Source organism: Meles meles, chromosome 12 (assembly GCF_922984935.1).
Source record: "Meles meles chromosome 12, mMelMel3.1 paternal haplotype, whole genome shotgun sequence".
NCBI lineage: Eukaryota > Metazoa > Chordata > Mammalia > Carnivora > Mustelidae > Meles > Meles meles.
In genome coordinates this window covers 31,088,670-31,115,633 of record NC_060077.1, presented here as the reverse complement: position 1 = coordinate 31,115,633, position 26,964 = coordinate 31,088,670, and the positions used below count along the sequence as shown (strand labels likewise).

Here is a 26,964-nt window from a genome sequence, read left to right as displayed (position 1 = left end):
ACTGAGCCACCCGGGCGCCCCTTTCTCTCTTTTCCTTTTTGAAGAGATTTTATTTATTTATTTGAGAGAGTGAGGGAGGGCAAACATATGTGCAAGGAGAGGGAGAGAATCTGACACTGGGCCGATCCCACAAACCTGAGATCATGACCTGAGCTGAAATCAAGAGACAGATGCTCAACCGACTGAGCCGCCCTGAAGGAAACTCTCAAATAAGTAGTTGCAGCCCCAGAAATAATCTTGTTGCTTTTTGTCTTCTGTTTCACCTCTGAAGCAGAAAGTTAAGGAAGGTTGCTTCTTTTTGCGGCTGTTCCGTTTTTCCTCCTGGCCTTTTGTACAGTCTGTTAAGAATTCCCAGAGCTTCAAGAGGTCCCCTTGACAGACAGGAGGCTGAGGCTTGGGGGGCACGACCCACAGGCTCACAGTGGAGCTGGGCACACTCACTGCCTAGGCCTCCCTGCTCTCAGGGCCTTCCCATAGCAGCTTTTTTTTTTTTTTTAAAGATTTTATTTACTTATTTATTTGACAGAGGAAGATACAGCAAGAGAGGGGACAACACAAGCAGGGGTGGCAGGAGAGGGAGAAGCAGGCTTCACGCTGAGCGGGGAGCCTGGTGCAGGGCTCAATCCCAGCACCCCAGGATCACGACCCAAGCTGAAGACAGATGCCCAACAATTGAGCCACCCAGATGCCCCTGCTTTTGTGTTTTTTTTTTTTTTTAAGATTTTATTTATTTATTTGACAGAGAGATCACAAGTAGGCAGAGAGGCAGGCAGAGAGAGAGGAGGGAAGCAGGCTCCCTGCTGAGCAGAGAGCCCGATGTGGGGCTTGATCCCAGGACCCTGAGATCACTACCCGAGCCGGAGGCAGAGGCTTAACCCACTGAGCCACCCAGGCGCCACTGCTTTTGGTTTTTAAGAAAGGAGGGACATGGTGGATAGGAGGAGAATTCATTTCAGGTTAGGTGGTGGTTTGGGTTTGTTCAGTTTTTTTTGTTTGTTTTTAAGGTTTTGTTTATCCATTGACAGAGTGGTCACAAGCAGGGGAAGCGGCAGGCAGAGGGAGAAGGAGAAGCAGCCTCCCCACTGAGCAGGGAGCCTGAAGTGGGGCTCAATCCCAGGACTCTGGGATCATGACCTGAGCCGAAGACAGATGCTTAACCAACTGAGCTACCCAGGCGTCCCGGTTTTGTTCAGTTTTTAACATTTTTGGGTCAGTGTTGATGATTGTTTTCTATATTTCATGATCTTGTCAGATTTTGTTTCTACTTCTTTATCGGCACAGTTCAGCAGAGGAGTGAAATACTATTTTGACAGCCCGTGGCCCAGCAGACACATTTGCCAGCACAGCAGTCAGTAATGTCAAATCCAGTGCTCATGGTGGTGCTCTGTCTTTCTGAGAGGGGATGCGGCCTGACTCTGTCACAGAATTGGAGAGTGGGTACAACTCAGAAATTGAGCAGCCTCTGAATCCCTTCTGACATGGTTTGTAAAATATCTGCTTCACACCAGTGTACCTCTTGTTAAGAAAACTCAGCACAGGAAAGCTAACCTTACAGAAGGAGACCTGCCAGGTATTTTACACATGGGATTCCCATTCCAGTCACTCGTGCTGGGGCGCTGGACTTTGCAGTGTGTGGTGTAGGTCAAGAATGCCAGGTGCAATCATGTCCAGATGGGGACAGAAACCTATTCCAGGGGCACAGCCTACATCCAGAAGCAGACTGTGTGTGGAGCTGGCATCAGAGCGCACTGAGCTGGGGCCCCAGCCATGCTCACCTGGAGGTGTGTGGGCAGTGCGTTCCTATAAGCCTGTTCTGAATGTTCTTTTCAGAATGTCCTCTTAGAATGACTTCTTAGAATGACCTCTTCACAGTGGCCCACCACTCTGGAGCACTGTGCTGTGGTTGAATGACAGGGACCCGAGTTCTGATCTTCACTCCTACCATGGACTCGTTTCTGTCATCACCTTGAGCCTCAGTGTCCTGATTCTGCAACGGGGTAATGAAACTACTTTGTAGAGTTATGATAGGAGTTGAGCGCATTAGTTGTCGTAATAACTAAGTGTAAGATGGTATACTGCTGACCCATGCAAAGGTTGTTGTGTTGCTGTGGGTTCCACCTCCTTTGCTGAGTATTTGTTGAAGTAAGAGAATCATATTTACATCTAAACCTTATGTTTAGATGTAAAGTATTTTGAACTTAATATTAACGTCATGATTTAGTGTCATTGCCACTGGTTGCTTTGTGCAAGCCTGGAGCACATTTCTGTCAAAATTAGTTACTTGGCTCCCATGACACAAAAAAAGCAGGAAGTCGTTTTTTTTCAAATTATTAATGTCCTACCAATTGTGGAGCTAGTACTTGAGAGTGATACTGTACTTAGGTTTAAGGCAGGTTTGTGTAACTTTCCCTTAGACATCCAGCTCCATCTGATCAGTTTCATTTTGCCTGGACAAGAGGAGCCTAGAAACATTCCTTGCACAGCATGAACACTTAAGGGCCAGCTGTGAAGGGTTAGGGCAGTATCTCTCTCTAAGCTGTATCTGTTCATGCCTTTGTCATTGTAACTATTCCAGGGCAGGTGAGCCCTCCCAAGATCCTGCTCAGGAAATAGGAGCCCTTGCGCTGCCTGTTTGCAGTGAAGGTTTGCACTCTCACCCGCTGCTTTGTGTGGCTGAGAGATTCTACTTGGTCTCCAGTCCTGGCCTTACCCTCTAAAAGGTCTGTGACTTGGGCTTCTCTGAACGTCAGCGTTATGAGCTGTAAGATGAAGCTAATACACCTGATCTGCCTGCCTCCAAGGGGTGTTATGAACTTCTAGTCCCTATCCTATGTGCTGTTCATGGTAAATACTGCTGAGTGTTGTTGTAACCAGCCGCCTCTCAGGCTTCTGTGTCAGGGGCTCTGGCCTTTTACATGGCTGCTTTGGGTGTGGATCTCCTACTTGGAAGGTACATACCTTCTGGGGCATCTTCATTTTTGGAGATTACCTCCAGAAATACCTGGCTTTCCTGAGACCACCTCTTCCCTAGCATCTCTCCCTTTCTCTATGGTGTTTTATCATTCTGTATTTCACATTTTTTTTTTTTTTAAAGATTTTATTTAGGGGCGCCTGGGTGGCTCAGTGGATTAAGCCGCTGCCTTCGGCTCAGGTCATGATCTCAGGGTCCTGGGATCGAGCCCCGCATCGGGCTCTCTGCTCTGCAGGGAGCCTGCTTCCTCCTCTCTCTCTGCCTGCCTCTCTGCCTACTTGTGACCTCTCTCTCTGTCAAATAAATAAATAAAATCTTTAAAAAAAAAAAAGATTTTATTTATTTGACAGAGATCACAAGTAGGCAGAAAGGCAGGCAGAGAGAGAGAGAGAGAAGAGGAAGCAGGCTCCCCGCTGAGCAGAGAGCCCGATGTGGGGCTCGATCCCAGGACCCTGAGATCATGACCCGAGCTGAAGGCAGAGACTTGAACCCACTGAGCCACCCAGGCGCCCCAACACATTTCTGTTTTTTGTTGGGATTTTGAAGGGGATGACGACACTAAGCTGTTGCCCTACAAAGGGGAGTGTGGTGGTGATGTATTCTTTTTTTTTTTTTTTTTTTTTTAAAGATTTTATTTTATTTTATTTTATTTTTTTTTTTTTAAGATTTTATTCATTTATTTGACAGAGAGAGAGAGATCACAAGTAGGCAGAGAGACAGGCAGAGAGAGAGGAGGAAGCAGGCTCCCTGCGGAGCAGAGAGCCCGATGCGGGGCTCGATCCCAGGACCCTGAGATCATGACCTGAGCCGAAGGCAGCGGCTTAATCCACTGAGTCACCCAGGCGCCCCGTGGTGATGTATTCTTAGCAACTCCTCTGCCTTATGTTTCTTTTTCCTTTTCATTTTCTTTTCCCTTTCATTTTCTTTCTTTTATTGATAAGTTGATCAGGTCATTTCTGGAAAAGCTTTGTGCCAACAACTATAAACATATTCCTTCCTTCTTTCTTTCTTTTCTTTTCTCTTCTTTTCCTTTCTTTCTTTCACATGACAGACTTTTTTTTTAATAATTTTTTAATTATTTATTTGGGCACCTGGGTGGCTCAGTCAGTTAAGCGTCTACGTTTGGCTCCGGTCATGCCTGGGATCAAGCCCTGCATTGGACTCCCTGCTCAGTGGAGAGCCTGCTTCTCCCTCTGTCGCTCCTGTTTGTGTCCTGCAAATGCTTGCTGTGTAGCATGTGCACGCGCGCTGTCAAATAAATAAATAAATAAATAAATAAATAAATAAATAGTTTTAAAAACTTATTTATTTGAGAGAGAGGCATGCGCACACAAGCCGAGTAGAGGGGCAGAGAGCTGAGGGGAGAGCTGAAGGCAGATGCTTAACGGATTGAGCTACCCAGGCGCCTCTACAGTCATTTCTAATTTAAGACCCTATGAGTTCTGGTCATAGGCTGTTAACGCCATATCGTGTCTATTCCCTGTTACGAATATATGTTGGTGCCTCAACACTGTCTTGGATTTTAAGAACTACTGTGATACAGTTATGGAAGGGAATGAAACTAACATTTAACTGAATATCTTCAAGGGGTGCTAAGTGTTAAGCACTTAGAGTGTTTTTTGTAATTCTCTGTAGAGCCCTGTGAATTTGGTTTCCTATTTTTCAGGTGAGACTACTGGAAGGCTGGGAGCTTCAGGGGGTATGAACGGTGGGGCAGGGACTTAAGCTCAGGCCTGTCCAGCTCCAGGGGCCTCTGCTCTTTCTAGTCCAATGACAGTTTGACAGCTGTTGAAAGCAACTGCTTGTCAAATCAAAACATTGTTTTTCTGTATAATATATAAAAGTAGTGCTGAAGACAATGGTTGGGGATTGCAATATACTGAATTTTTTGTCTATAGGAAGCTTCAGAACAGAGAACAGTAAAATAACCAATGTAAGTCATAGTAAGTGTTCATTTTTTTTAAAAAAAAGTTCGAAAGATTTCCAGGTTTCTGTTACCACAGACTTGTTGCAGTAAAAAGGATTCCTTACATTGCTTCTGTGTGCTTGGCTCAGTGGGAGGTGTTAGCTCTTTTAGGAGCTTATTTCTAGTCATGGAAATGACACTGAATTAATCAGAGCCTCAGTTATCTTCCTTTGTAAAAGACCGGATTGGATGAGCATGGTGGGTTTTTTTTGTTTGTTAAGATTTTATTTATTTATTTGAGGGAGAGAGAGTGAGAGAGAGATCATGAGCAGGAGAAGGGTAGAGGGAGAAGCCGACTCCCCAGTGATCAGGGAGCCCGATGTGGGGACTCTGTGGGACTTGATCCCAGCACCCCGGAATTATGACCTGAGCCGAAGGCAGATGCTTAACCAACAGAGCCCAGGTGTACCGAGCATGGTGGTTCTTAAACGGGGGTGCACCTCAGTGTCACTGGGGGACCTCTTGGCACAAGTGCCCAGCCTTGTTCTGGAGATTCTGATCCTGCAGGTCTAGAATGAGGCCTAGGCACGATTCAGGCTTTCTCCCTCCACCCTCCCTCTCTGCCCCACCTCTCTGCATATGAGTATTAAATAACTCTCCTGGGGCCTTTGGGTGCTGTCTGATTGAGAGTCCCCCAATATTAGTTAACACTCTAGCCAGATTTGGCTTCCAGCTGCTTCCCAAACATACCCGGTGATTTCATACATTTCTAACACATGGACACACCTTTTCCCTTCTCTGCAGTGGTTTGGGTTTTCCCCCATCCTCTAGGGCCTGACAGCCGCCCTTCCATGAACTGATTACTCTCTGCTGTTGCGGCTGGGCCTCCCTTGCTCTGACCTCCAGGTTACTAGAGTAGTGCTTCTCTGCTCTTCTAACCTCATCGCAACAGCCAAGAAGATGGCGCTCAGCTTTACTTTTTGTGGTTCCTTTAGGGGTGTGCTCTTTTCTAGTCAACAAATATGAAATTACAGGATGCTATCGAATATGCTTTTTTAAACTGCATAAGCACCCCCTACCTTGTGACTTGCTGTCCATAGCACTGATTTGACATCTGAAGCAGCCCTGGCTTTCACAGCTGATTTTTCCTTTGTACTTCTGTCTGGATTTCTTTCTTTCTTTCTTTCTTTCTTTCTTTCTTTCTTTCTTTCTTTTTTTTTAAAGATTTTATTTATTTGACAGACAGATCACAAGTAGGCAGAGAGGCAGGCAGAGAGAGAAAGGGGGAAGCAGGCTCCCCGCTGAGCAGAGAGCCCGATGCGGGGCTCAATCCCAGGACCTTGAGATCATGACCTGAGCCGAAGGCAGAGGCTTTAACCCACTGAGCCCACCCAGGTGCCCCCTGTCTGGATTTCTTAAAGAGGACCATGGTCACAAGCTAGTTTCGAATCACTGGCTCGTGAAGTGTTCTCAGGTCCTGTGTGAGGGTTGTTTGGGAAGATTTTGAATGGTTGCCTTTCCAGGACCCATCATAGATCTCCAAAGAAGAAAAAAAGACTTCATTAAATACTTTGCCCAAACTTGGATGCATGCACTATAGTTTTGTGACAGCCCACTGTGTATAGCTGTCTTCTGCTGTCCTTTCTGGGATGAGCTGAAGGTTCTGTGGGATGTGGAGTAACCCGCTCCTCCTGGGGTCAGGGTTGTCTCCTGTTAGTTCCTCGGAGCTATGAGGCAGTGGTCTGTTTCTGGAGCTTGCCGCACTCTGGCCTGGGATGGGCATCAAGCTCTCTGGGCTAGAGTCTAGGCAGTGGGCTTTTCCCCTTTTGAAGAGCTAGGCAGCATGCCCATGCTCTTTTGAGGTCCCTCAGTACATTGAGATCCACCTCTGGGTTCAGAAATGGACCTTATTTGGAGAAGCACTGCTTTCTTTCTCCTTTACCACTTGCCGTGGCTGGGAAGCCTGCTCTTCCCTACCAGGAGAAGGATGAGCTAGTTGGCTTGTTCTGCTTTCCCTCGTGCTCTTCTTTTGGGTTGTCAGTATTTGGGTTGTCCTAGCTGATCCAGGACAGCTTCTTGCAGAACTGAAACAAACCTTTGTGGGCATATTTTGTAAGCTTCTGTTGTTCTTGGTTTTGGTCTTCCTGACTCTGTTCTAGAGCTGGGTCCCTCTGTTTTCCTTTGTCAGGTCCCTTTTTTCCCCGTCATTTATAATAGTACCCTTTTGAATTTGAACTCTGAATTTACTTTGGTCTCTTTAAATTCCTTTTCCGGGGCATCTGGGTGGCTCAGTGGGTTAAAGCCTCTGCCTTCAGCCTGGGTCATGATCTCAGGTTCCTGGGATCGAGCCCTGTATTGGGCTCTCTGCTCAGCAGGGAGCCTGCTTCCCTTCCTCTCTCTCTGCCTGCCTCTCTGCCTACTTGTAATCTGTTTAATGAATAAATAAAATCTTTAAAAAATAATAATAAATTCCTTCTTCAGTTCTTCCTTCTCAGGCTCATGCTCAGTTATAGGAGTGCACTTTTGCTTGAGAATTTGTCAAGCATCTTGAGTCATCTTGCCTTTTCGAGTCTCAGACCTTTGTATGAATCTCTCTTTTCTCTGAATGACTTGAATCCATTCTTCAAGTTGTTCTCCTTGGTGGAGGTGTGGTTGGCATTGTGGGCCGAATAGTTCTTGACTGGAGGGCCTGCTTGTGCAATGCAGGACTTTTAGCGTCCTGGCCTCTGACAGTGCCAGGGGTTCTCAGCAGCTGGGCCTTTAGAGGATGTTGGGAAATTGGGGTAGGGTGTGGTGTCACAATGCTTGGCATGTAATGGGCAGGGCTCAGGATGCTCAAGTGCAAAGTCCTGCCTGGATGGTGGCGCCACCCTGTTGAGAAAGGCTATCCTAGGGCTGCCCAACATTCCCTGGAGATTATAGGGCTTGCTAGCTTGTTTGTTTGTCTTGGTTTCTCTCACTTCTGCCTTGTTGTAATCACTTCTTCCTTGTTGGTTAGAATTATGCAAAGGAGGTTGCCTCTTCCGCTCTTTGGTGAGCTTAACTTGACAGCAAGGTAAATTGAGAGTTTATCTGATGACCAGCAATTGATAACCGAGTGTTGGAGTCCTTGAGCCTCCCAGTTCTGCCAACAGTAGTGTCACCCTTCCTCTCTGGCAGAGGGTAGGAGGAATGGTATCCTCTCCCTCAGTATGGCTTTTATCTTTGTGCGTGTATCTCTCTCTCTTTAAGTAGGCTCCATGGCCAATGTGGGGCTTGCATTCATGACCCTGAGATTGAATCGTGTACCGACGGAGTCAGCTGGAGACCCCAATGTTCATGTGTCTCTTGGTTTCAGAGCACCAGTAGGTGCCCTCTCTGTACCCTTGCCCACAGTGCCCACTCCTTCCTCCCTTTTTCTTGAGCAAGGTGCAGGTTTTCATTCCCAGCTTATAGTTGAGTCTCATCTTGCCATATTTTTGTAATTCTTTTGAAATTTACTTTCTTGGGTTTATTACTGATACATCCTGTTGTTAGTATGTGGATTTCTGAAGCCATAGATTATATGCACAGATTATTTTTTTTTTTTTTTTTTTTTTTTTTTTTTTTTTTTTTTTTGACAGAAAGAGATCACAAATAGGCAGAGAGGCAGGCAGAGAGAGAGAGAGGGAAGCAGGCCCCCCGCTGAGCAGAGAGCCCGATGTGGGACTCGATCCCAGGACCCTGAGATCATGACCTGAGCCGAAGGCAGCGGCTTAACCCACTGAGCCACCCCAACTAGGCAGAGAGGCAGGCAGAGAGAGAGAGAGAGGGAAGCAGGCTCCCTGCTGAGCAGAGAGCCCAATGCGGGACTAGATCCCAGCACCCTGAGATCATGACCTGAGCCGAAGGCAGTGGCTTAACCCACTGAGCCACCCAGGCGCCCCTGCACAGATTATTTTAAAACTAATTTTCTCCCATGAAAAGTGAATATGATCTCATTGGTTGTCCAGTTTCAGAGCTCTGTCTGGAATTGTTTTCCTGACTACTTTTGGTTTAGAACATTTCTGATAGCTTGGTTGGATTTGTGTCTAGCTAGGAATCCTTCTCTAGTATCTTGCATCAGGGACCAGAAAATCAAATACATGGAGAGCCTTTTCTGTCCCAGAGTCTTTTTTTCCTCCCCAATACCCAGCTTCCTGTCCCTTCACTATCCTGATAATTAAACAAGTGTTTGAGCATGACCGTGAGCTCCCGGGGCTTTTAGATCCTGCCTTCAAGCTTGCCCTCATGGAACTTATTTGCTGTTTGGGGAGTGGGACAGAGTGGTCGTAGAATGAGATTTATTTATTCCCCATTCTGAAGGCTTCATTGTCCCCAGGGGAGCGTTTCTGATGAGTCCTGGGCACTGCAGGAGGACCAGATGGCAGTTGGCAGGTTGAGTGGTCTCTCAGGTTCCATGTTCTCCTTCCTCCAGGCTCAGGAAGAGGGGCGGGACCACACTTTCTCCACTGTAGGGGCCACAGCCACTGCAGCTAGCTTCCTTACAGAAGCTGACTGTTGCTTAGAAATGGAGCTCCTCTCGCAGTGGCAGTGGCTCTCCCCTCTCACTGTGGAGCTTGTTAAAAATCCCCATTTCAGGGGCGCCTGGGTGGCTCAGTGGGTTAAAGCCGCTGCCTTCGGCTCAGGTCATGATCCCAGGGTTCTGGGATCGAGCCCCGCATCGGGCTCTCTGCTCTGCGGACAGCCTGCCTCCTCCTCTCTCTCTCTGCCTGCCTCTCTGCCTACTTGTGATCTCTGTCTGTCAAATAAATAAATAAAATCTTTAAAAAAAAAAAAAAAAAAAAAAATCCCCATTTCAGACTCCACCCCACAGTTGCTGGACCAGAATTTCCAGGGCTGGGGCCTAAGCCCAGATGGTTGTGGTGGGCAGCTAGGGTTGACAAGCAGCAGCACCCCGTGGGAAGAAACTTGGTCGGGCGTATCGCCTGCCATGAAGCACCAGCATGTCCCAGCTGTCTATTCTGCGTGTTCATTTGATACACTGTCCTTCTCAGCCCACTCCATGCCGGGCACACCACACATCCTCCAACTTAGAACCTGTGACAATGGCTCAGTTCCCACTTCATCAGGAATTGTTTCCCCAGGGGGCCTTGTAAACTGTTGCCGGTGTGGTGGGAATGTGGGGTGCAAAGGATCTTTTGGGCTTGAAGTAGAGTCAGAGCCTCTGTGCCATTGTGAGCCATGACACCACACAAGGAAGGGCTTCCCGGTTGCAAAAGGGTGCATGGGCTGGACCAACAAGGAGGAAGCCAGGGCCATTGAGGAAGCTGTCCTGCCTGCTCAGCTGGGTGGTACTCTAGGGATGCAGAAGAAGGTACCCAGGAGATGTGGAGGAGGCTTTTGTACCAGGAACATGAGGCCAGGTTGGGATATTGGAGGGATTGTGTCACTGCAGGTGTCTGAGAATGGAGGAATATTGGGAAGGTGAGCAGGCAGGCCCACCTTGGGTCTTGGGTCATGATGCCTGCTTGAGGTTGACTGGAGTTGTTGGAGAATCGGTGGTGCACAGTTGAAAAACAAGCGACAGACTGTAGACTGAAGACCTCTCAGGCAGGGCCCTGAAGTAGTTAGTCCCCGTGGTCATGCTTTCTGGATGAAATGGCATTTGCTGCCTGGACTATTTGTATAATAATCCCTCATTTGCAAAAGGTTCTGTTATGTACATCAGGGTTTCCCCTTCGTTGTGTTCAGCTCTGGGTCTTACTACCCCTGTTTTGAAGCTGAGGAAACAGAGGGCCAGTGAAAGGCTCCTTCCTGTCCCCCTCCCATCCCAGACTAGATGTTCTCTTCGCGGAGTGTCCGTGCTGACACAGAGTTCTGAAATCACACTTACGCACTGGGTAGAAAACCTGGTGGGTATGCATTTGCTCCTAGTCTTTGACATCTGACTCATAGCTTAATAAATCTTGGTCGAAAGAAATCAGGTCTGTAGCACCTTCTTGCACCCCTGCTGCGTGGCTGCCCTGTGCAGGGGTCCGAGGGTGTTTAAACAGAGGTCTGGTGACCAGCCCAAAGAGGAGGCGATGTGTCTGCAGAAGACAGTTACTTATCCCACTGAGTTCCGTGGGGTCACTGAAGTGGGGGCCTGTCTTGGTCTAGGGCACGGGTTTGAGGGGACCATTGTGGCTCCAGGCCTCTTAACCAGACCAGAGCCAGTCTAGTCCACACTCTGCAATTTGGTCATCCATGGTGTTGGCACTTGGTTTAATTTGAGGGAGTCAGGAGGGATCTTAATGTGTGGTACTTTCCCCTATTTGACACCCCTTTATGCTTTGTTAATCAACAGGAGCTTGAAGAAATCCGCAAATGTGGAATGAAAAACTTCCGTAACATCCAGGTTGATGAAGCTAATTTATTGACTTGGCAAGGGCTTATTGTTCCTGTGAGTATTGAACACTTCCACTTCTTACCAGATTATTCTTCAAGGTGATGTGTGTGCTGGGCTGACCTCTCTGCTCCCAAGTAGGCTCTTAGGTGAGGCAGCCAAGAGATATGCAGAAGTGGGCTGACACTCTAGGATATAATAAGGCAGGAACTTTAGCCTCGGGTGCCTGAGTAGAGTGCCGTCTTTGCACTGGTTTTGTAAGATTCTGGGGGGGCCCAAGCTTTCCACGTCTGTGGTTAATGCCCAGGGAAAGGAGTGTGTTTTTGTGCTTCGCTCTTCCCTGGCTTCTCCGTGCCTGGCCCCATTTGTCCGGACGGGGCTGCCTTCTCTGACCTCTCTTGGGAGATGGTGGCCTTTCCCATCTAGATCTTTTCTTTTCTTCCCTGCCCGGTTTTGCATCTGTGTGTCTAAGCCTCTGGACACTTGTGTTCCAGGCTTTATTCCTGGTACCCTCCAATATGTGCCTTCTGTTGGTTCCAAATCCCTTTGTCTAATGGCCTGCCTGGTCCCCTCACCCAGTGTCTTGTTTGGGGCTTCTGCCTCTACTTTCTGACCCCCACAGTTCCTGTTCCCTCTGCCTCACAGACTTCTGCCGTCAGATCGGCCCAGGCTTGCTCCTAACAATGGCCTTCCTGTAGCCTTACTGTCCTCTTGATTTAGTGTCTGCTCTTTCTCCATCCTCTCATCTCCTAACCCCTTGAGAGCCTCATCCTGTACAAACTCCAGTTTGCAATCCCAGTTTCTCCCACCCTCCTAGAACCATCTCACAGTGAGCACATGGGTTCCCCTCTGTCCTCAGCACCTCAGCCTCAGCAGCCCTAGAGCCTGCTCGCCTCTCCAGCCTTTGGAGCCCGTGCAGCCCCTGGTTCTGTGACCTTGTACCACTCACTCCTGTCTTGCTGCTGCTTCCTGTGAGCTCTCAGACATGCACCTTGTTTAGTCTTCTGCCTTTCTTTCGTGCTGTTTCTTGGGCCCCTGCTTCATCCAGCATCATAGATGACTAGATTATTGCTGTACGTGAAGGAGTCCTGTCCTTGCCTCTGTTCCTGCCCTCTCCCCAGAGCCACACCTTCTGTCCATGAGGTGGCCTCACTCGGACGTCGTGTGCCTTCCAGTTTCCCCAGCTCACAGCTCAGACTTCATCGCGAGTGCTCCCTTCCTTCCTGTTCTTCAGTCTCCACTGCCTCCTCTTTTCATCCCCACTTTCCCCATGAGCCTCAGGCCCTTTTCCTGTGCCTGTCCCTGCACTACATTGTTGTGCAGAATCTTTCCTTATGGGCAGATTGGCTACTTTGCCAAAGCAGAACACAGAACATGCTGACTCTAGAGGCTTTCTTCTTAATGCCGATTATAGGTCATGCCTTTTTAAAAAGTCCTTGCAACTTGAAAAGCAGATACTGGATTCATGCTTTATTTTCATGCTTATTTGAATAATGAAGGAAAGATACGCTTTTGTAGTGTTTTCAGTACACATTCAGAAATTTTAAATGTGGGAGCATCCAATCTGGTTTTGAGGATGAGTCTTTAAGATTTCTCCAGGCTTGCAGATGGTGCGACTCAGGGCACAGTGCGTAGGTGGTAGAGGAGCCCCTGGGTGGGTGGGAAGGTTCAGCCAGTAACCCCGGGGCTTACCTGCTGTAGAGAATTGTTAGGTGCTAAGTGGAAGGGTGGCCAGGACCATCTGACCTGTCCCTTTTCTAATTGCGGTTTTGTATCCTACTGACATAAGAAGAGTTAATCCATGGATCTATTGAAAAATGACAAGAATGAATGGGATGGTTTTAAGTAGTCAGACTTGGGGCAGTCTCCCCCATGACTTCAGTGGCCTGAGAGTGCGGTCGGCTCCAAGGGTAGGTGGCTGTCAGCAGGCTCAGCCCAGAGCATTTCCCAAGGCCTCCCTCTGGTGTCATGTTGGCAGAGCCTGTGGAATGGGCTGCGATTTCGTAAGTCCAAGGTGGAGACTGTCGTGGTAGAATGCAGCATGCTTGGGTTGAGTCTCTGGGGACTGTCCAGGACAAAGCCTTACTTTCCATTTATGGAAGCTGAGTCCAGAGACAGTAGGCCATAGCTACTGTCTCCCCATTGCACTGCCTCTTCCCATTTCTCTTTTGTGTCCTTACTATGGTCACTGCCCAGGGACCCTGGCTTGGTGTAAGGAGTGTTTCAAGGAGGTAGTTACGGTGCTCTTGGCAACCGACCCCTCAACGGTCTTCACTAGTACCCCACACCTGGGCCTCCGGTCTTGCTGTACCATAGGGCCCGAGTCAGTAGGGGGAAATCTCCCCAGACTCACCTGGGGTACACCCAGCTGGGGTGAAGGCAGGGCCAGGCTGGTAAAGCATAGTAGTCCAGACGCATGCCTTGACCACCTGTTCCTAGTCCTCTAGGAGCGGCTTAGTAAATACTGTAGCTCAGAGAAGGGGCAGACCCAGACTCACCAGAGAGGAAAGATGGGAGTGAACCAGATGTGGTGCTTCCTTGAGACATTTCACTGTTACCAAGGCAGTTCAGGCGTATTCCCTTTAAACTCTTGTTTTTATATAATTCTTTTTTCATTTGAAATTCAGAGGTGATAGCTAAGGAAGAAAATGATCTTGTAATCCTATCGTGAAGAAATGCAGTAAGTTTTGGGGCACCTGCCCTTCAGGAGCTGGAGGCATAGTGGTGAGCCTTCTTGAATTTCTCACCCAATAAGCACGTTCACTCTTCATCATTAACGTTATTCCTCCTAGCCTTTTTAATGGACCATTTCCATCATTTAGTCATTGCCTCGAAACTCTTTGTGAATGTAACTTTTGATAACTGTACAATACCCCATAATATTTGTGTTATCATTTATTCAGTCATTCCTTAATTTTGAATTCTTTTTTCCATTTTTAAGATAATTTATCCATGAACATCTGTACGTGAAAATCTTAGCATCTTTGTTTATTTTAGGTTTGATTTTTTATTAAAGTTTTTATTTATTTTTTTAAAGTAATCTCCATACCCAACTTTTTTTTTTTAAGGTTTTATTTCTTTATTAGAGAGAGAGAGTGCACAAGTAGGCAGAGTGGCAGGCAGAGGGAGAGGAGGAAGCAGGCTCCCTCCTAAGCAGAGAGCCCGATGTAGGGCTTGATCCCAGTACTCTGGGATTGTGACCTAAGCAGAAGGCAGAGGCTTAACCAACTGAGCCACCCAGGCGCCCCATACCCACCATTTTTTTTTTTTTAAAGATTTTTATTTTATTTATTTGACAGAGAGAGAGAGATCACAAGTAGGCAGAGAGGCAGGCAGAGAGAGAGGAGGAAGCAGGCTCCCTGCAGAGCAGAGAGCCCGACGCGGAGCTCGATCTCAGGACCCTGAGATCATGACCTGAACCGAAGGCAGCGGCTCAATCCACTGAGCCACCCAGGTGTCCCGTATACCCACCATTTTTTAAAGTCACCCCCTACCCAACTCAAAACCTTCCTGAGATTGAGAGTTGAACACTCTGCTGACTGAGCCAGGCACCCCGTATTTTATGTTTGATCTTAAGATAGTCGTAGTCTGACTGGGAGGATGAGGGTTATATTATATATACCTATAAGCCTGCTTATTGTCAAGTTATTTCCCAGAAAGGTTGTGCCAGTTTATACTTTATGGGCACCATCTGCACCAGTGCCTGTGCTTGTCCTTGTCCGTTGTGGAGGTTTCTGGGTGTTACTGAAGTGGGCTCTGAATGGCAGTAGTTCAACCCCCAGGCTGTGGGGTCTGATTGCCCCAGGTGAGATCCCTAGCTCTGCCTCTGACTGGTTTGGGAATCTCTGGCAGGTTAAGCAGTTTGTCCTGGTATCCTCACATCTAAAAGGAGTACTCATCTCTCTGGTTGTTGTCCAAGTTCAGTAAGTGCGTGTGTGTGTGAAGTGCTTAGTCTCACTCTTATTATTAAAGTCTTTGTGGGGCTCCTTGCAAAACTATTGGTGGTATGTAGCAAAGAGCCTATGAAACAAGTATACGGAAAGAAATCATTGTGCCAGTGTGACAGGTGCAAAGATACTCAGTTGGATTTGTCTTAGTCCCATTCAGGCTGTTACAGAACAAAATACCAAATACTGGTTAGTTTAAAACAACAGAATTTTACTTCTCACAGTTCTGGGACCTGGAAGTCCAAAATCAGAGTGCAGGTCTGGGGAGGGCCTTGTTCTTGGTCACACGCTTCCCCTCCATGTGAGGGAAGGAGCAAGCTAGCTCTCTGGGGCCTGTTAAAAGGTGCTAATCCCCTTCATGAAGGCCCTTCCCTAGTAATTTAACAGCTTCCTAAAGGCCCCATCTCCTAACACCATCATGTTAGGCATTAAGTTTTCAGTGTATGACTTGTGGGGCTACACAAACATTCAGACCACAGTAATGTGCATTTTCTAATTTTGTCATTGCAGTTGAAGGTTTTGTTATTAATTTATTGCCTATTTATATTTTCCGTAACCTGTTATCTGTAGGCATTTTAGTATGCTGCTTTGTTGAATTGTAGGAATTCTGTATATTAGTCCTTTGTGTCTAGGAAAAATATTTTTCATCTTATTGTTTTCTTTCCTTCCTTGTTTATTCAAGAATTCTTAACTTGAAAGTTTCTCTTAAAATTTAAGAAATTTTTTGCTTCATTAATTTTTTTATTGTAAAATACATTTGACATAAAATTTGCCATTTGTAAGTATACAATTCAGTGACATTAATTATTTTCAAAATGTTGTGCGACCACCACTATCTAGTTCCAAAATTTTCCATCACTCAGAGAAACTGTATCCATTCAGTAACAACACCCTACTTCCCATGGCCCCCCAACCCCTGGGAGCCTCTAATCTACTGTTTATGAATTTAACTATTAGAGATGTTTTATGTAAATCATATAATACTTGTCCTTTCATTCTGGCTTATTTCTCTTAGCATAATTTTTTAGGGTCATCTACATGGTACCGCAGACCAGAACTTCATTCATTTTTTATGGATGCAGAATGTTCCACTTTGTTTTTATACCACATTTTGTTTATCCATTTATCTCTTGATGGAAACTAGGGTGGAAAAAAAGACACTAGGGTGGTTTCTACCTTTTGGCTGTTGTGAACATTGGCATACACCATGTGTACTCTGCTTGAGTCCTGTTTTCAGTTCTTTTGGGTGTATATGTAGGAGTAGAATTGCTGGATCATATGGTAATTCCATGTTTTTAAACTTACTGAGGAACCGCCAAACTGATTTTCACAGTGGCTGCCCTGTGTATAAGCATTCCAGTTTTCCCTACATCCTCACCAACATTTGTTATTTTACTTTTTTTTGTTGTTGTTATTTTATTTTTTAAAAAAGGTATACCCCCGGGGCACCTGGGTGGCTCAGTGGGTTAAAGCCTCTGCCTTTGGCTCAGGTCATGATCTCAGGGTCCTGGGATCCAGCCGCGCATTGGACTCTCTGCTCAGCAGGGAGCCTGCTTCTCCCTCTCTCTGTCTGCCTCTGCCTACTTGTAATCTCTGTCTGTCAAATAAATAAATAAAATCTTTTAAAAAAAAAAAAAGGTATACCCATTCCAGTAGATGTGAAGATGGTATCTCATTGTGGGTTTGACTTTTTTTTCCCCCTCATGGCTATGTATGTTGAATATCTTTTCATTTTTTTTTTTAAAGATTTTTATTTATTTATTTGACAGAGAGAGATCACAAGTAGATAGAGAGGCAGGCAGAGAGAGAGAGAGGGAAGCAGGCTCCCTGCTGAGCAGAGAGCCCGATGCGGGACTCGATCCCAGGACCCTGAGATGATGACCTGAGCCTAAGGCAGCAGTTTAACCCACTGAGCCACCCAGGCGCCCTGCTTGTTGGCCATTTGTATATGTTCTTTGGGGAAATGTTAATTCAAGCAAGGCCTTTGCCCTCTTTCCTTTTCTTTCTTTTTTCCTTTTTTCTGTTTTGAAGTAGGCTCCATGCCCAGTGTGGAGTCTAGCATGGGGCTTGACCCTGAGATCAAGACCTGAGCTGAGATCAGGAGTCAGACACTTAACCATCTGAGCCACCCAGGTGCTCCAAGATTTACGTTTTTTAGAGCAGTTTTAGGTTCACATTAACATTAAGAGAAAAGAATAGAGATTTCCTACATACCCTCTGGCCCCACACATGCCTAACCTCCCCCATTATGGACATTTCTTACCAGAGGTATATTTTTTATGATTGATGAACCTACATTGTCACATCATAATCACCTAAACCCATTAGGGTTCATCGTTGGTGTTGTAAATTCTATGAATTTGGAAAAATGTATAATGGCACATATCTGTTACTGTAGTATCATACAGAGTATTTTCACTGCCCTACAATCCTCTGTATTCTACTTTTTCATTCCTCCCCGCCCCTCTCCCCCACCCGTTGCCCCATGCCCACAGCAACCATTAATCCTTCTATTCTCTCCGTAGTTTTGCCTTTTCTACAATGCTGTTTGGTTGGATTCATACAGTATGTAGTCTTTTCGGCCTGGCTTTTCTGAGTTATAATCATATACAGTTAAGTTTCCTTCGTGTCTTTTCATGGGTTGATAGCTGCTTGCTTTTTCACACTGAATAATATTCTGTTGTCTGGATATACCACAGTTTATTTATCTGTTCTTGTTTGCTTCCAAGTTTTGGCAGTTATAAATAAAGCAGCTATAAACATTTTTAGTTGGGTGTTTGTGTTCTCCTCTTTAAGTTGTAGGAGTCCTTTATATGTTAGAGATATTAAACCCTTATCAGATAATATGATTTGCAAATATTTTCTCCCATTCGGTGGGCTGTCCTTTCACACTTTTGGTAGTGTCTTTTTTTTTTTTTTTTAATTCATGTATAGTTGACACACAATGTTACATTAGTTGGATAGTGTTCTCTGATGCACGGAAGTTTTTAATTTTAATGAAGTACATTTTATCTGTTTTTTCTTTTGTTGCCTGTGCTTTCAGTATCATATTTAAGAAACCATTGCCAAACCTAAGTTATACAGGTCTTCTCCTTCCCGTTTTTTTTTGTTTTTTTGTTTTTTTTTAAAGTAAACACACCTCATGTGGGCATTGGACCCATGACACTGAGAGCAAGAGTCTTGTGTTCTACCCACTGAGCCAGCCAACCCCCCCTCCATTTTCTTCTAAGGATGTTTATATTTTAGCTCTTAAATTTATGTCTTTGATCCATTTTAAGTTAATATTTATATGTAAAAATTATATATGTAAAGGTCCACATTCCTTATTTTGCATGTGGACATCCAGTTTTCCCAGTACCATTTGTTGAAGAGACTGCTCTTGATCTTGGCGTCTTTGTCAGAAATCAGTTGAGCATATATGTGGGGGTTTATTTCTGGACTCTGAGTTCTATTTTGTTGGTCTGTGTGTCTGTCTGTTTACCAGCCACACTGTTTTGGTTACTGTAGCTTTGTAGTAAGTTTTGAGATCAGAGGTGCGAGTCCTCCAACTTTGGTCTTCCTTTTCACTTTTTTTTTTTTTTTTTTGTAAAGATTTTATTTATTTATTTGAGAGAGGGAAAGAGAGAGCACAGCAGGGGGAGCAGCAGAGGGAGAAGTGGGCTCCTGACTGAGCAGGGAGCCTGAAACAAGGCTCGACACAAGACTAGGATCATGATCTGAGCCAAAGGGAGACCCTTAACAACTGAGCCATCCAGGTGCCCCAGACTGTTTGCTTTCTTTTCTTTTTTAAAGTAAACCCTCTCCCCAACATGGAACTCAAACTCACAACCCCAAGATCAAGAGTTGCATGCTCTACCAACTGAGCTAGTCAGGTGCCCCTTTGCTCTTCTTTTACGAGATTCTTTTGGCTGTTCAGAGTTCTTTGAGATCTCATAAGAATTTTAGGATGGGTTTTTCTATTTTGCAAAAATAACACTTGGGATTTTAGTGGAGCTCTTGAATCTTGAGATCACTTTGGGTGATATTTTCACCTGAATATTCAGTCTTTCAGTCCATGAACCCAGGATGTCTTTTCACATATTAGGTCTTTAATTTCTTTTAGCAGTGCTTTGTAATTTTCAGTATGTAAATTTTATGTCTCTATTAATTAGCTCAGACTGCCATAACAAAACACCGTAGACTGGATGGCTTAAACGACAGTAATTAATTTTTTCACACTTCTGGAAGCTAGATGTCCTAGATCAGGGTCCGGCAAGGTCACTTTCTGGTGAGGACTCATCCTGGCTTGCAAATGGCTACCTACTTTGTGCTCCCATGAAGAGGGAGAGGAAGAGCAAGGGAGTTCTTTGGTGCTTCTTGTAAATATAGTAGGTTCTCCCCCACCCTAACCTGCAGTTCAGTTGCCCATAGTCAACTGTGATCCCAAAGCAGATGATCTTCCTTCTGACATACCTTCAGGTCAGTATAGTAGCCTGACACTACGTTAGGATGCCTATGTGATTTACCTTACTTCATCTCATCTGATGCTTACGTGATTCATCTTACATCATCTGATCACATCATCACAAGAAGAGTGAGTACAGTACTGTGAGATATTTTGAGAGAGACCACATTCGCATAACTTTTATTATGGTATATTGTTATAATTGTTCTTTTTTTTTGTCAGTCTCTTACTGTGCCTAATTTGTAAATTAAACTTTATCATAGGTATGTATGCATAGGAAACAACATAATATATAGAGAATTTGGTACTATCTGTGGTTTCTTTTTTTTTTTTCTATCTGTGGTTTCTGATACCCATTGTGGGCCTTAGAAAGATTACCATGTGGATAAAGGGGGACTACTGTATATTAATCCTGTTGGATCAGGGCTCCACCGTATAACCTCACTTAGTCTTAATTATTTGCTTACCCCAGATACAGTCACATTGGGGTTTGGGGCTTCAGTGTATGATTTTGGAGGAAACACATTTTATTTCTAGGTATTTTATTCTTTTCAATGTTATTTTGAATGGACTTGTTAATTTCCTTTTTTGGATTATTCATTGTGTATAGAAATGGCACTGATTTTTGTGTTGCTTTTGTATCTTGCAGTTTTTCTGAGCTCATTTATTCTAACTGTGTGTTAGGGTTTTCTGTGTATGAGATCAGGTCCTCTCTGAGTACAGGTAGTTTTATATTTTCCATACCAGTTTGGATATCTTTTACTTCTTTTTCTTGCCTACTTGTCCTGGCTAGAAGCACCAGCACTTTGTTGAATGAAGTGCCAAAAGTGGCATCAATGTTTTATTCTTGATTTCAGGGGGAAAATGTTCAGACTTTCACCATTGAGTAGGATGTTGGCTATAGCTTTTTTATATATAGCTTTTGTGGTGTTCTCTACCTAGTTTATAAAGTGTTTTTTCCCTGAAAGCGTGTTAAGTTTTTGTCAAGTGCTTTTTCTGCATCACTTGAGATGATGTGTTTTTTTCCTTTATTCTATTAGTGTGGTGTATTACATTGACTGATTTTTTTTTTTTTTTATATTTAGGCATCCTTGCATTCCTGGAATGAATACTACTTGGGTATAATCGTTATATGCTTTCGAATTCATTTTGCTAGTGTTTTGTTGAAGATTCTGGCTCAAAACTCATAAGGGATTTTGTAATTTTCTTGTAGTGTCTTTGGCTTCAGTGTTAGGGTGATGCTGGCCTTATATAATGAGTTATGAAGTGTTCCCTCTTTGGAAGAGTTCTGGAAGGATTGGTGTTAATTCTGTACACATTTGGTGTAGGTTGTCAGTAAAACCATCTGATTAGGACTCATCTCGTTGGGAGGTTTTTGATTGCTGATTCAGTCTCCTTAGTCATTACAGGTTTATTTCCATTTTCTTTTTGTGATTCAGTTTTAGTAGATTTAATGTTCCTGAGGGTTTGTCCACCTCATCTAAGTTCTCGAGTTTGTTGTTATACACAGCTGTTCATGGTACTCTTACAGTCTTGTTTATTTCTGTAAAATTGGGAGTAATGCTTCCACTTTCATTTCTCATTAGAGTAATGTGAGTCTCCTTTCTTTTCCTTAGTCAGCCTAGGCGAAGGTTTATCAGTTTCGTTGATCTTTTCAAAGAACCAGCTTTTGGTTCCATTGATTTAACTCTATTGTTTTTCTACACTCTGTTTCATTTATCTTCTCTGTAATTGTTATTTACTTTCTGCTAGCTTTGGGTTTCGTTTATTCTTCCTTTCCTCATTCCTTAAGGTGTCCAGTTAGGTTATTGATTCGAGATCTTCCTTTATTGTTACTCTTAGTGTTCACAGCTGTACATTTCCCTCTGAGCACAACTTCCATTGCATCCCTGAAGTTTTTGGTCTGTTGTGTTTAAATTTTCATTTATCTCAAGGTATTTTCTAATTTCCCTTGTGATTTTTTTTTCCTTGACCCATTGTTTGTTTGTTTGTTTTGTTTTTTAAAGATTTTATTTATTTAACAGAGAGAGAGAGAGGTCACAAGTAGGCAGAGAAGCAGGCAGAGAGAGGGGGAAGCAGGCTCCCTGCTGAGCAGAGAGCCAGACACGGGGCTCGATCCAAGGGGCTCGATCATGACCCCAGCCGAAGGCAGAGGCTTTGACCCACTGAGCCACCCAGGTACCCCTTGTTTGTTTTGTTTTGTTTTGTTTCCCTTGTTTGTTTTTTAAGAATATGTTTAATTTCCACATATTTGTGAGCTTTCCAGTTTTCCTTTTGTTATTGACTTCTGGTTGCATTCCATAACAGCCAAAATATATACTTTGTGTGACTTAATGTGATTTATTGTGGAGAATGTTTCACAGGCACTTGAAAAGAATGTGTATTCTGCTGTTGTTAGAGTGTTCTGTATATGTTAGGTCTAATTGGTTGTTCAAGTACTCCCGTTTCCTTGTTGGTCTTCTCTCTTGTTCTCTTAGTGAAAATGGGGTATTGGGGGTGCCTGGGTGGCTCAGTTGGTTAAGCCACTGCTTACGGCTCTGGGCATCATCCCAGAGTCCCGGGATCGAGTCCTGCCTCGGGCTCCCAGCTTGGCAGGGAGTCTGCTTCTCCCTCTGACCTTCTCCTCTCTCATGTTCTCTCTCTCTCTCAAATAAATAAATGAAATCTTTAAAAAAAAAAAAAAGAAAAGAAAAGAAAATGGGATATTAAAATCCCCAAAGATTGTTTTAGAATTTATATTTCTTATATTTCTCCCTTCATTTCATCAATTTTTGCTTAATGTATTTTGGTTCATATGTTTGTTGTGTATAGGTTTATAATTGTTGTATCTTCTTGATGGATTGAACGTTTGTCAATATATAATGTCCTTTGTTGTATTCTTTACTTAAAATCTATCTAGTTTGATATTAATACAGTCCCCGTAGCTCTCTTTTGGTTAGTAATTTCATGGAATATCTTTTTCCATCTTTTACTTATTTTTTTTTTAAAGATTTTATTTATTTGACAGAGAGAGAGAGAGATCACAGGTAGGAAGAGAGGCAGGCAGAGAGAGAGGGGGAAGCAGGCTCCGGCTGAGCAGAGAACCTGATGCAGGGCTTGATCCCAGGACCCTGAGATCATGACCTGAGCTGAAGGCAGAGGCTTAACTCTCTCTTCCCCAAGGGGGCCCTGTTACTTCTGACTTCTTTATGTCTTTGTAAAGAGAGTCTCTTGCAATCATCATATAGATGGATGGCATTTTCTTATCCATTCTGGAAATCTTTGTCCTTTTAAAAAAGATTTTATTTATTTATTTGCCAGAGAGAGAGTCAGCACAGGGTTTGGGTTGGGGTTAGCACAAGCGAGCACAAGCAGGGGGAGTGGCAGGCTGAAGGAGAAGCAAGGTCCGGGCTGAGCAAGGAGCTCAGCTCGGATCAGGACCTGAGCCAAAGGCAGCCACTGTTTAACTGCCAGTTATCCTATCTCTGTCTTTTAAGTGGAGAGATTATCCATTTACATTTCAAGTAATTACTGATAAAGTATTTACTTCTGTTATTTATCTCTTTGTTTTCTGGGTGTCTTAAATGCTTTTTGTTTCTAAATTCCTGTATTATTGCCATATATGTTGATTTTTTGGTAGCATACCATTTTGATTCCTTTCTTTCCTTTTATGTATACTTACTAGTTATTTTCTTAGAGGTTAACTTGGGGATTACAATTAACATCTTAATCTGTTAACAACTTGGTTTGAATAATACTAACTTAATTTTACTCGTTTTTAAGCACTCTTCTCCTATACATCTCTATTATCTCCCATTTTTATTTCTTTTATATATTTTTTATTTTTTTAAAGATTTTATTTACTTATTTGTTAGAGAGAGTACAAGCAGAGGGAGTGGCAGGCAGAGAGAGAAGCAGGCCGTCTACTGAGCAGGGAGCCTGATTTGGAACTCCATCCGAGGATCCTGAGAGTGTGACCTGAGCCGAAGGCAGACACTTCACTGAGCCACCCATGCGGCCCTACCTCCCACGTTTATATTGTTACTGTTGCAAAGAGCAGTTAAAACCCAAGTATAGGGGCGCCTGGGTGGCTCAGTGGGTTAAGCCGCTGCCTTCGGCTCAGGTCATGATCTCAGGGTCCTGGGATCGAGCCCCGCATCGGGCTCTCTGCTCAGCAGGAAGCCTGCTTCCTCCTCTCTCTCTCTGCCTGCCTCTCTGCCTACTTGTGATCTCTCTCTGTGTGTCAAATAAATAAATAAAATCTTAAAAAAAAAACAAACCCAAGTATAATAATCTATATTACTAGCTTTTCTATTTTTCTGTGTAGTTAAATTTATTATTCTTTATTTCTTCATATGGCTTTAAGTTACTGTCCCTTCATTTAGCCTGTTGGACTCTTGTATTTCTTTTAGGGAAAGTGAAGATTCTCCCAGCTTTTTATTTGTTTGTTTGTTTAAGATTTATTTATTTATTTATTTGACAGATACGGAGAGGTAGGCTTCCTGCTGAGCAGGGAGCCGGATGTGGGGCTTGATCCCAGGACCCTGGGATCACCACCTGAGCTGAAGGCAGATTCTTAATGACTGAGCCACCCAGGCGTCCCCCCCCCCCCAGCTTTTTTAAAAATCTGGGAATATTTTAATTTCTCACTCATTTTTGGAGGATAGTTTTTGCTGATATCTTTATCTCTCAACCCCTTGAATATGTCATCCCACTGCCTTCTGACCTCCATGGTTTCTAGTGAGAAATCATTCATCTTACTGAGGATCTAAGAAATCACTTCTCTTTTACAGCTTTCAATATTATCTCTTTGTCTAGGGCACTTAGGTGACTCATTTGGTTAAGCATCTAACTCTTGGTAGTAGCTCTACGTCTTGCTCTCAGGGCAACATTGGGCTCCACACTGGGCTTGGAGCCTACTTTAGAAAAAGATTATTGGAGTGCTTGGGTGGCTCAGTCATTGAGTGTTTGCCTTTAGCTCAGGTCATGATCCCAGGGTCCTGGGATTGAGCCCCACATCAGGCTCTCTGCTCGGCAGGGAGCCTCTTCCCTCTCCTTCTCCCTCTGCCTGTAGCTACCTCTGCTTGTGCTTTAAAAAAAAAAAAAAAGACCATCTCTTTGTCTTCGGTGGTTTGACTGTGTGTTTTGGTATAGATCTCTTTGAGTTGATTCTGCTTGGAGTTCATTAAGCTTCTTGTATATGTAGTTTATCTTTTATAGAATTTGGAAAGTTTTTGCACTTTTTTTTGCCTGTCTTCTCTTGCTTAGCCTTCTGGGGGTCCCATAATGTGTGTTTTGGTCTTCTTGATGGTGTTACATATTTCCCTAGGCTCTGTTCACTTTTCTTCATTTCTTTTTCTTTCTGGTCCTCAGACTGGATAATTGTCCTAACTTCAGGCAGTTCTTTCTGATTGTTCCACTTGCTGAATTCTACTGTCAAACTCCTCTGCTGTGGCTTTTATTTCAGTTATTGTGTTTTTCAGCTCCAAAATTTCTGTTTGTTTCCTTTTTATAATTTCAGTCTTGGTGTTCTCATTTTGTTCAGAAATCATTTTCCTGGTTTCATTTAGTTCTTATTCTTAGTCCATGATTTCCTTTATCTCTTTGATCATGTTTAAGACTATTGATTTTAGGGGCACCTGGGTGGCTCAGTGAGTTAAAGCCTCTGCCTTCTGCTCAGGTCATGATCCCAGGGTCCTGGGATCAAGCCCCACATCGGACTCTCTGCTCAGCGGAGCAGGGACCCTGCCTCCCCCCTCTCTGCCTGCCTCTCTGCCTACTTGTGATCTCTGTTAAATAAATAAATAAAATCTTTAAAAAAAAAAAAAAAAAGACTGTTGATTTTAGGGGTGCCTGCCTGGCTCAGTCAGAAGAGCATGTGACTCCTAATCTCTGAGTTGTGAGTTCAAGCCCTACATTGGGTGTAGAGATTACTTAAATAAATGAATAAATAAAAACTTAAAAAAAAAAAACCATTGATTTTAATTCTTTGTCTAGTAAGTCCAGTGTTTAGACTTCTTTAGGGATGGTTTCTGTGGATTGGCTTTATTCCTTTAAATGGGTCACACCTTTTCTCTCTTTCGTTCTTTTTCTTTTTTTTTTTTAAGATTTTATTTTTGGGGCATCTGGGTGGCTCAGTTGGTTAAACGTCTGAGTCTTTTTCTTTTTTTTCTTTTTAAAGATTTTATTTATTTGATCGAGAGAAAGCACAAGCAGGGGGGAATGGCAGGGAGAGGGAGAAACAAGGTCCTCGCTGAGCAAAGGGCCTGATGCCGCACTTGATCCCAGAACCCTGGGATCATGACCTGAGCTGAAGGCAGACATTTAACCAACCCAGTGAGCCACAAAGGTGCCCCAAGCGTCTGACTCTTGATCTCAGGGTCATGAGTTCAAGCTCTGTGTTTGGCTCCATGCTGGGCATAGAGCCTACTTTAAATTGAGGGGGGGGGTTATTTTATTATTTATTTATTTTTAAAGATTTATTTGAGAGAATGTGTGTCAGCATGAGTGGAGGGAGGGGCAGACCGAGTGGGGAAGCAGACTCCTTGCTGACAACACTGAGATCATGACCTGAGCTGAAATCAAGAGTCAGCTGTTCAGCTAACTGAGGCACCCAAGTGCCCTGAGATTTTATTTTTAAGTAATCTTTATACCCAGGGTTGGACTTGAATTTTTAACCCCAGGATCACATACTCTATGGACCTAGGCCAGCCAGGCACCTCTCCTTTTCTTTGTGTACTTTGTGGTCTTTGTTTTTGGTGGTGGTGTTGAAAACTGGATATTTGAATATTATAATGTGGAATCAGATTCTTCCCCTTGCCCAGGATTTGCTGTTTTTTGTTTGTTTGTTTGTTTTGTCTTTTAAGTGATCTCTACAGCCAAGGTAGGGCTTGAACACACAACCCCAACATCAATAGTCACATGTTCTACTGACTTAGCCAGCCTGGTGCCCTGGGGTTTGCTCTTCTTGACTGTTAAAGGTTTCATTTGTGTTTTACCCATGTTAGGGCTGTAATTTCCTTGAATGTCAAAAGCCTAAAAATTAAAAAAAAAAAAAAAAAAAAAGTTTCTCTCAGTCTGTGCAGACTGGCTCCGTGCTGGGATACTACTTTAACATGTAGCCGTGTCAGCTGCAATTCTCCTATAGCCTTCACTTGTTGCTTGCATTGAGGCTACAATTAGCCAATGGTGAAAGTTACAGATCGGCTCAGGACTTTGCCCAGCAGTTAGCCTGCCCTAGGCATATGCATCGCTTTCTCAATTCCCCAGTATCCCAGGGCACATTTGAAGGCCCTTGTTCTCCCCAGTTTCTCCTTGGCTTTTCCTCGTTTGCTTTAGGAAGTCTGTAGTATGTTTCAGTCACTCTCTTTG

General features: G+C 44.1%; 1 protein-coding gene across 1 annotated transcript in view; it reads left to right on the top strand.

Moving 5' to 3' along the window:
- Positions 1 to 26,964, top strand: part of UBE2L3 (ubiquitin conjugating enzyme E2 L3) — a 58,598-nt gene that overhangs the window by 8,178 nt on the left and 23,456 nt on the right. Inside the window, exon 2 of the mRNA XM_046025680.1 lies at positions 11,185 to 11,280. Within this exon, the coding sequence (XP_045881636.1) occupies positions 11,185 to 11,280 (96 nt within the window). The remainder of the gene's footprint in view (positions 1 to 11,184; positions 11,281 to 26,964) is intronic.